General features: G+C 48.3%; 1 protein-coding gene across 1 annotated transcript in view; it reads left to right on the forward strand.

Moving 5' to 3' along the window:
- Window positions 1-9,659: 9,659 nt before the first annotated feature.
- KCNQ4 (potassium voltage-gated channel subfamily Q member 4) overlaps window positions 9,660-10,528 on the forward strand; it is a 28,558-nt gene continuing 27,689 nt past the window's right edge. The window contains exons 1-2 of the mRNA XM_069068079.1: window positions 9,660-9,786; window positions 10,140-10,315. Of these exons, the coding sequence (XP_068924180.1) occupies window positions 9,669-9,786; window positions 10,140-10,315 (294 nt within the window). The 5' untranslated portion in view covers window positions 9,660-9,668. The remainder of the gene's footprint in view (window positions 9,787-10,139; window positions 10,316-10,528) is intronic.

Below are 10,528 nucleotides of genomic sequence, written 5' to 3' on the forward strand. Positions count from 1 at the left end.
TTGAGTCATTTCAGTCATGTCCAACTCTTCGTGACCCATTTGGGGTTTTCTTGGCAAAGATACTGGAGTGGTTCACCATTTCCTTTTCCAGTTCATTTTATGATGAGGAAACCTAGGCAAACAAGGTTAAGTGACTTGCCCAGGGTCACACAGCTAGTAAGTGTCTGAGGCCAGATTTGAACTCAGGAAGATGGGTCTTAGTGGCTCCAAGCCCAGTACTCTATCCACTTCATCAATGAAACCAACTTCCTTATTTTGCAGATGAAGAAAGTAAGGCCTGATTAGGGGAGGTGTCTTGCCCGAATTCACATAGGTAGTAAGAGGCAGAGTCCAGATTTCATCGTACACCTCCACTCCAAATGCAGCCCTCTTCTTAGACTGGTGTCTTGCATTACCATAACCTTAGGAGCACAGCGCTGTAATTGCAAGGGCCCTCAGAGGCCTTTTCTAACCTCTTCCTTTGCCAGATGAGGACAATGGAATCCTAAGTGGTCAAGGAATTTGCCCAAGCTCACAGAGGACGTTATCAGAATTTGGATTCAGGTCCTCCAACTACAGATCCTAGGCTTTCTTCTAGAAAAAGAAATGGAATTTCTCCCCTTGCCCTTCTTCCCACTCTGGGGTGAGGCTAAGATGGCATACACTTACATGTCCGAAGGAGATTGCAGTTCAGGTTGTGGAAGAATGGGGATCTAGCTGGAGTCTGGGGGGTTTCCGGGATGTGTGGAAATCCCTTACCTACAATCTAAAAGTGACCAGACCCAGATATAAGGTGGTGGAAGGATCAGGAGAGAGGGTCACTTCTGGACTGGGAATCTGAGGTCTCTGCTATGGGTGAAAGGAGGTGGTATGAGGCAATGGGAAGAATCTGGGAATAAGAGGCAAGAGACCTGGGTCTTGGTCCCAGTTCTTTCATTGATTTACTGTGTGCTAAATAAACCCCTAGCCCTCTCTGGGCCTCAGTTTCCTTCTTTGTTAGATGGATCCCATCTAAGGTCCCTGCCAACTCTCTTTATTCCAGTACTTCCAGGAGTGCATCTGGAGGCAGCTTCGCATTTTGGGTTGGCTTTCTGGATCCCAGGGGAAGGGGGCTCCTCACAGATCAACGATCCTGTATTCCTACATGTGCCCAGTCTCTTCCCTTCCTGTCCTGGGGCTGAGCTGAGTGGAGCTGAGCTGAGCAGAGCCGCAGGACAGCTGGTTAATTATTGAAGGACCAGCTTAGCTGAGCCGGCTCCTGCTCCTGCTCCAGTTTTCTCTGTGTCAGCACTGGTGAGGGCAGGCTGGGAAGAGCTCTAGGTGGGGGGGAGGGGACCCAGCCATATGCATTCACTCATTCATTCATAGCAAGCCTACTTGTAAGATGACTGATGACCACCAGGATCCTTTCCAGACCTGTGGGCACAGGGGGAAATACGACCTGGGCAAAGACCTTGTATCCTACCTCCTCACCCCTCTGACTTATTAGCTGTGTGACCTTAAGCAAGTCACTTTTCACTGGACCTATGTTTCCACCTAGAAATGCCAGTCATTACTATTATTTCAGCTCTGACATTCTCTGTTCTAAGGGACCTCCAGATGACATTCTCTGTTCTAAGGTCCTTCCAACTCTGACATTCTGTGTTCTAAGGTCCTTTCAGCTCTGACATTCTGTGTTCTAAGGGACCTCCAACTCTGACATTCTCTGTTCCAAGGTCCCTCCAGGTCTGACATTCTCTGTTCTAAGGTCCTTCCCAGCTCTGATAGTCTGTGATCTAAGTTCTGACATCCAATATTCTAAGGTTCCTTCTGGATCCCAAATTCTGCATTCAAAAGCCCCTCTCATCTTTGACATTCTATGTTCTAAGGTCCTTTCTAGCTCTGAATTCTGTTCCAAAGGTGCTCTTAGTTCTGACATCCTTTGTTCTGTGACAGATACCTATGTGATGTAAAGAGAAGCTTCCTGGCAGTGAGAGTTATCTCAAAGTGGGATAAGTTGCCTCTGGAGGAGTGGGCTTCTCCTCTCTTTGGATGCCCATTTTGAGGGGATATCATCGAGGAAATTCTGATTCAGGTACAGGTAGAACAGGGCAGCCTGGGGATCTCTGCCAGCTCTGAGTTAATGATTCTGCATCACTTTCAGGTCTGAATCCTATGAATAGACAAAGTTCTCGGACATCAGAGGAGGGATGATCAGGATAGACTTTCTGGAAGAGGTGGCGTTTGAACCCAGTCTTGGAAGGATTTACTCAGATGGCAGTGGGGAAGGAAATATCTAACGTATAGGGTACGTTCAGGACCCAAATACTTTCCCAAAATAACAGCCACCTTTGGTGATCCTCAGGGCTAAACTCACCCTTCACACATCCTGGGATGTCCTTTTTGTAATGTTGCTCCCTTCTGAGGGGAGACGACACTGTACAATGGGCAGCAGACTGATTCTACTTCAGAGGACTTGGGTTCAGATCCCACTTGTGATATTACCTGTGTGCCCTTAGGTAAGTCACTGCCCTTCCCTGGGTCTCAGTGTCTTCATCTGCGAAATGGAGGGGTTGGTCTCGATGGCCTCTGGGGTCCCTTCCATCACTAGGTCTATGAGCCTACGAACCTCAGATTACATTGAAAGTTAATCTTCTCTTGGAGGAGAACAGCTATGGGTATCAGAGAGGTGGGATCTGACCTCAACCTGCCCTTCTTTATTCAGCAAGCATTTATTAAGAGCCTACTGTGTGCTAGGACTTCTGAGCTCCTTGAGGGCAGGGCTTGGTTTTTGCCTGTCTCTGTATCCCCAGGGTCTCACACAGGGCCTGACACATCATAGGTGCCTAACAAAGGCTGTTGACTTGACTATACTAGGCACTGGGGATACAAAAACAGAAATGAAATGGTTCCTGCCCCCCCACCCCCCAGGGGCTTCTATTCTATTGGGGAGTGGGAGGGGCACATCATGTACACAGATGAGTAAAGGCTACAAATACAAATACAAAAGCAGGCAGTCTCTGTTTGCCAGGCCTGGCACTCTATCCACTGGGCCACCTAGCAGTCCCAACAATGTGCATGGCATTAGGGCTACAAATACAAAAGCAGACAGACAGCCCCATGATGTATGAAAAGTTCGAGAGACAATTTCTGAGTAATTAATCCTATTATTAATTATGATTCTTCTCATTAATTGTTAACCCGTTAGAGGTGTGTTTGGTTCAGGGGAGACAGCCAAATGACCATCCTTTTATTAATTATTCACTAGCCATAATTAATAAAATGATTAATTACTTAGAAATTATGTCTCTTAAACTTTTTATACATCACAGTCTCTACTTTCTGGGAGGTCCCATTCACCATAGACAACACATAGTGGAGAGTTCATTGTCATGGCAGATGGAAAGGCCAGCTGGCACTAAAGACCTTGTATAGGCAGTGACATTTGAAGTGAAGCTCGAAGGGATCTGGGAGCTCTAAGGGGTAGAAGCCAGGGGGTAGAACATTCCAAGGTGTGGAGGACAGAGGAGATGGGATGTCACGTCCAAAGAAAAAAGTAAGTTGTCTGGTTGAGCGGGAACAAAAAACTGCATGAGGAGGCATAATGTGAAATCAGTCTAGGAAGGAAGGATCCAGATAGTGAAGGACTTTAAATGGCAAAGAAAGGAATCTGTATTTGATCCTAGAGGTAATAGGGAGCCTCAGCAGTCTCTTGAGCAGAAGAGTGTCATGGTCAGATAAGTGCTTTAGAAATATCAATTTGGCAGCTGTGTGGAGGATGGCTCAGAGAAGGGGAAAGACTGAATGCAGGGAGACATATTAGGGGACTAACTGCCAGAGCCTAGTTAAGAGGTGATTAGGGTTCAGTCTAGGTGGTTGCCATGTGAATGAACAAGAGAAAACAAATGTGAGAGGTGTTGGGGTTTTTTCTCAGAATTTATTTATTTATTTTTAGTTCTCAACATTCATTTCCACAAGATTTTTTGAGTTCCAATTTTTCTCCCCATATCTCCCCTACCTCCCACCCCAAGATGGCAAGAATATTGATTACTCCTTACCCCAGTCTGCCCTTTCATATATCCCCCATCCCAACTCTAACCCCCCTTCCCCTTTACTTTCTTGTAGGGCAAGATGGATTTCTATACCCCAGTGCCTGTATATCTTACTTTGTTTCACGTAAAAACAATTTTTTAGCATTTGCTATTAAAACTTTGAATTCCAGATTCTTTCCCTTCTTCCCTCCTCACCCACCCCCACTGGGAAGACAAGCAATTCAATATAGCTAGTACATGTGTAGTTACACAAAACATTTCCATAGTAGTTATATTGTGAAAGACTAACTCTATTTCTCTCCATCCTATCTCCCCCCCCCATTTATTGTATATTCTCCTTTGACCTGGTCCCTTTTCAAAAGTGTTTGCTTCTACTACCCTCTCCCCCAAATCTGCCCTCCCTTCTATCATTCCCCCCATCCCCTCCCCCTACTTTCCTATAGGGTAAGATACCCAGAGATGGGTTTGTTTGTTGTTTTTTTTTTACAGTGAATAAAAATCTATTTTTTCTCTCTCCAAACTCCCCCATCCCTATTCCCATTGGGGGGAAAAAGAAAAAAACAACTGGTAACAAATTTGACTATGCAAAAATGCAGTCAAACAAAACAAATCCCTGAATAAGTCAAGTCACCAGATGCCCCCTTCGTTCTGCACTTTGAGGGCATCACCTCCCACCTGTCAGGAATAGGTAGCACATGCCGTTGCTGATCCTCTGGAATCATGACTGGTCACTGAAGCACTAGAGATGGGACCAGCAAGACTGGGCATCTGACTGGGCAGAGGGCAAAGACTTGAGAGTGAGGCCCAAGTGGCAAACCCGATGGATCCCAGACAGAAGTGGGGGCATTAGGAGGAGGGGCATTTCCACCGGGGAGTTGGTGAATGGAGACTGGAGCTTAGGAGAGAGACTGAGCCCTCTGCTTAGAGAATCCATGGAAGAAAATGTGGAGAGGGAATGGAAGATAGCCCAGGGCTGAGCCACTCACGGGGCTTGGGATGGAGCTGCAGAGGAAACTGGGTAATGTCAGATATGTGGGAGGAGAAGCAGGAGGGAGCAGGGTCAGAGAGTGTGCAGGAGAGGGTAGTCAGTTAAGTGGGCACAAGGGACGAAGTGACTGGGAAGTGAGAAAATGGGAGCAGAGAGTACAGATGTCTTTTTTTTGGAGATTGATTTTTTTTTTGCAGATTTGGAGACTGATACGAGAACAGGAAGTTCAGTAAAGGATGATGGCATGAGGGAATGGTCTGGCCAAATGAAGGATTTTTTTCCGGGAAGGGGAAGATCTGGGCATGTTGGTAGGTTGCAGGGAAGGACCTGATGGCTAAGGAGGGATTAAAGATAAAGGGGGTGGGGAGTTCTTTGACACTCTGGGTCTCCCTACCCAGATTTCCCTAGCAAGGGCTCACTTTTGTCCTTGTCCTTTCATCTTTTTTTTTTTTTTGGAGAGGGGAAGGTAGGGCAATTGGGGTTAAGTGACTTGCCCAAGGTAACATGGCTAGTTTTTTTGTGTTAAGTGTCTGAGGTCGGATTTGAACTCAGGTCCTCCTGACTCCAGAGCCAGTGCTCTATTCACTGCACCACCTAGCCGCCCCATTGTCCTTTCATCTTTAGAGTTTGGAGACCGTTCACATCATTCTGGAATATTACTGTATGCATTCACTGATAAGCCATGATTCCATTTGTGGTTTTTTTGTAAGTGTCTATACAGATAGAATATGCCTACTCTTTTATTTTATTAGCCTGTTCCAAAATGGTAGCACCTTTTTGTTGGTTGACCATGCTAAAAAAAATTGAGGTAGGGGCTCATTCTTTTTTGTTGTTGTTTACTGTCCTATTTTGACGTAAGTTTCTTGAGGACAGGAACTGTCTTACTTTGTTATTGTCTCCCCAGTGTTTAGAACAGGGCCTGGCACATGGTAGTAGTTGTTGAGTCATTTTTCAGTCTAACTCTTTGTGACCCCATTTGGGGTTTTCTTGGAGAGATATGAGAGTGGTTTGCCGTTTCCTTCTTCAGTTCATTTTACAGATGAGGAAACTGAGGCAAACAGGGTTAAGTGACTTCCCCAGGGCCACACAGCTAGGAAGTGTCTGAGGCTGGATTTGAACTCAGGAAGATGAGTCTTCCTGATTCCAGGACCGGCCCTCAATCCGCTATGTCACTTAGCTGCCCCCCGGCACATGGTAAGCAGTTAATAAACATTTTTCATTCATTTTTCTATGGCCTTGAGATTTTACAGCTTGTTTCTGAGGAAATAAATATTTCATAGGAAAAAAAAGAAAAAGGAAGGTGAATGATTGAAGTGGGATGAGTTTCAATGAATACAGGAGGGGATGGAATCAGGGTGCAGGTTGGGGGGGCTGGCCTTAGCAAGGGGAAAGGCTCCTCTGAATCTGAGGCTAAAGGGAAGGAGGTGAGGATGGAGACCTTCTCCAGGTGTTTTCCCCCTTTGCTGCCCAACTGAGGCAAGATCTGGAGCAAGACCCCTCCCCTCCCTGGGCCTCAGTGGTTACATGGCCTCTGAGGTCCCTTCCAGCTGGAGAATCATGTGATGTCCATCTGCTTTTTACCATCTTTTCCCCCACCTTCAGGAAGAAGGGATTGAGAGCAGGGAGCCCCTGGCAGACAAGCTAGCTGTGCCCAGAGTCAGGAGTCTGGTCCTTACAGCAGACCATAGGGCAAGGGTGCTCAGATCCTCAGCCATCCAAGGCCTTCTGTTTACTGAGGGGTTTATAGGATTTAGACTTCCTAAAGACTAAGGGGCTTTAGAGATGACCACCCAGCCCAGTGGTTCCCAACCTTGCTGAGTGTGAGAGCCCCTTTCAAGGTCAGAACAATCTTCAGAGACCCACATAATAGCAGAGATACTGTTACTGTCCATTCTTTGAGAAAATACAAGACAACCAGAAAGAATCCATGTGGCTTTTAAAGCCCCCCACCGCCTGGCCGCCATTTACCTTGCCAAGTCCTTTTCCCTTGCCTTGCATGCCAGTCAAATAGGCTGCTATCTATGCCTGATGTTCCACCTCCTACCTCCGTGCTGGAAGGTGCTCTCCCTCCCCTCTCCCTCCTAGCTTGCTTTGAAGCAACAGCTCAGGAGATCCCTCCTACAAAAGGTCTTTCCTCATCCCTCCTTCTACCTGGGTTGTTAGAGCCCTGTCTCTCTGGAAATTACTCTACCTGGAGTTTTATGTGCATTACATGTTTACTCATCACTGGGCCTATCTTTCCACATCCCAGTAGAATGGAAGCACCTTGAGGGCAGGGCTTATTTCTCTTTTGTCTTGGTTGTCTAGCACGTAGTTACAGGTGCCTTATAGGTAAATGCTTTATAACTGCTGAATCCCATTGAACTGAGTTGCAGTTAAAAAGTGGCAGACCTGGGACCTTGACCTAGGCCTTTCTGCTTCCAATCCGGCTGCTTGGGGGCAGTCGGGTGGGGTGGGGAGTCAAGGCCTTTGCAGCCTTCACTTTCCTCTGCTGCAGATCCCTCAGGGGCTCCCCATTGCTGGCAGGGTCTGGCTGCCCTCCTTAGCCTTCCATGAGCTGCCCCCACTTTCCTAGCCTCATTTGCTGCTCTTCCCCTCCCCACCCCCTTCTCTCCTCCCTGGTTAGCCCTTGAGCACTCTCCGGCCACCCAGTGGACTGACTTTGCCGCTCTTCCTTCAGATTCTTGCTGGTCTTTAGCTGTCTGGTACTGTCAGTGCTGTCCACCATTCAGGAACACCAGGAGCTTGCCAATGAATGTCTCCTCATCTTGGTGAGTATATTGGGATACGGGGAGCACAAAAAGTAAGGGTCAGGACTGTGGTTCATGGGACACCCAGGAGGGGGGACCAGCCGGTGGCATCAGGTACTGGTGGGAGATGGTTCTATCCCTGGGCATCAGATTCTGTGGAAAATTCCTCCCAATCTGGCCACATCTGCAGCCAGGGGTGTGAGTTGTGATAAGCGTAGCTGGAGTAGGATGCTTATCATGGGCACTCTCTCTCCCTGAGCTTGCCAGGTCCTGTTAGGAGGTGCTCTATCCCTCTCTCCTTCCCTGACTTCACATTGGGACATGGGAGACATGGTGTGGTGGTTGAATTTAGACTCATGAGATCTGAGTTTTAATCTGAGCTTAACTCCTCCAGGCCTCAATGTACTCATCTGTAAAATGAGACAGTTGGACCTCTAGGTCCTCTAGTTGACCTCTGAGGACCCTTCTGGTTCTCCTCTGAAGGAACCTTGGCTTGCTCTGATTTACTGATGTTCCCAGGGCCTACTGAAGACCCTGACTTTGTGGTCCTTGGTCCATCATGTCTTCCTCCCCTCAAGACAATTTTCCACTGTGTGCCCCTGTGCCTAAAGAGAGGTTATGTGTCTATTGGAGGGCAGTGAGTAGATGGAAGGAGGGATCACAGTGTAAAGAAAAGCTCCAAGGACTTAAAGTCAGAGGACTTGGGTTCATATCCTGGCTGTGTAACCTTAGACAAATCACTGAAACTCTCCAGGCCTCAGTTTCCTCATTTCTGTAAAAATTGTGGCTTAGCATTTATATAGCACCTTACAGATAGCTTATTTGAGCCTTACAACAACCATGGGAGATAGATGCTATTATTATCCCCACTTTATAGTGAGGAAAGTGGGGGCAAAAGTAGAGTAGGTTGATGGAGGAGATTCATGGGAGGTTTGTCTGACAATGCAGAATTTTGGTGTGGGGGCTGGGCCCCTGCAGGGCAGGAGCTGTGAGCAGTGAGGGAGGAGAGCGGGAAGGGGCTGAACAAGAATGAAAAGACAGAGAGGTCCAGCTGGGGAGCCAGAGAAGGCAGAGTCTAATAGAGTCCGCCGGAGCCAGTCTGAATTCAGTCTCCTGGGGTGGGCATGATCAATCCTTTTTATGCTATAATTTGAGTCTTTCTCAGATTTCTGGACACAGAGTACTCAGACTGTCTCCAGAGACTCTAGCTCTGTCTTAAGGGACCACCACCCCTCCAGGCTGGGAGGCTAGGGAGACCCAGCTAGGATCTTTAAGAAGCCCCTAGGTGGAGAGACAGTCTTGCTCTCAAGGAGCTCCCAGACTATGAGGCATACTGGAGAACGCTTCTGTCCCCAGGGGTCCCCCTCAGATTGGGAAAGTCAGGGAGAGTAACCAACATTTCAGGGAGCCCCTAGGCTGAAGAGAAAATACACCTCTCTCCTCAGGGAGCTTCTAGACTGTAAGAAAGATTAGGGGACCCCTTAGTGTGAGGCAGGGAGATGGGAACCTGCCTTTAGATATCCCCCGTCTAGAAGTCAGGGTGGAGAGACAGCCCCCAGTCTACAAGGGAGACAGAAGCCCCACTCTTTTTTTTTTTAAAGCAATTGGGGTTAAGTAACTTGCTCAAGGTTACACGGCCAGGTGTTTCTGGGTGGGTGCTAAGTGTCTGAGCCTGGGATTCGATCTCCAGGTCTTCTCAACACTGGAGCCGGTGCTCTTACTCACTGTGCTACCTGGCCGCCCCAAGAAGCCCCACTCTTGATGTGAAATGGGCCAATTCACCACCTCTCTTCAGTCCTAAGAAAAGGTCCCAGGACAGGGTGGGGCAGAGATCAAAAGTCAAGAGCTGGGCATGAGAAAGATGCTCGGGGCCCCTCTCCCCAACTAGACCCAGGCCTTTCCTCCCCACAGGAGTTTGTGATGATTGTGGTGTTCGGCATGGAGTACATCATTCGTGTGTGGTCTGCTGGCTGCTGCTGCCGCTACAGGGGCTGGCAGGGGCGCTTCCGATTTGCCAGGAAACCATTCTGCGTCATCGGTAATGGGGAGCTCTGATTTCTGACCTCTGACCTGAGTCTTGACTCTTGACCTTCACCACAATTCTGACCCCTAGCAGTGGTGTCAGACAATCCTTACTTTGGCCCCCAGTGTTTTCCCTGATCCTCACCCCAACTAACACTAACTAGGAGCATTGGGGCACCTAATAGGATTCTAATTCTCACCATAAGCCTCCTTCCTCCCTTTCCCTGCCAACTTGGTTCTAATTTGTGATAAATGATCTCTGACCCCAATCATGAGCACAAGGCTTTCAGGGGCTATATTCAGAGGCCATGCTGGAGGCAAATGTCCTTGTGACTCCCACCATTCCTCACCTTCTTCCCTCCACCTCAGACTTCATCGTGTTTGTGGCCTCACTGGCCGTCATTGCTGCTGGTACCCAAGGAAACATCTTTGCCACATCTGCCCTGCGGAGCATGCGCTTCCTTCAGATTCTGCGCATGGTGCGCATGGACCGCCGCGGAGGGACCTGGAAGCTGCTGGGCTCTGTGGTCTATGCACACAGCAAGGTGCTCGATGGGCCCCAACCAATGGGGCCTTGGGGAAGGGGTCAAACCCTACAAGACAAGGCGATAATGGAAAGAGCTTTGGTGGGAAATTAGGGCCTGGTATTCCAGCCTCAGCTCTGACACTTGTTGCTTTAAAGCTAATCCTCCCCTCCTCCCTCCCCTCCCCTCCCCTTCCCCTCTCCCTTCCCTTCCCTTCCCTTCCCTTCCCTTCCT

This window comes from Petaurus breviceps, unplaced genomic scaffold (assembly GCF_028583685.1).
Source record: "Petaurus breviceps papuanus isolate PSGF00001 unplaced genomic scaffold, PetGlider_PUasm1.0 90760, whole genome shotgun sequence".
NCBI lineage: Eukaryota > Metazoa > Chordata > Mammalia > Diprotodontia > Petauridae > Petaurus > Petaurus breviceps.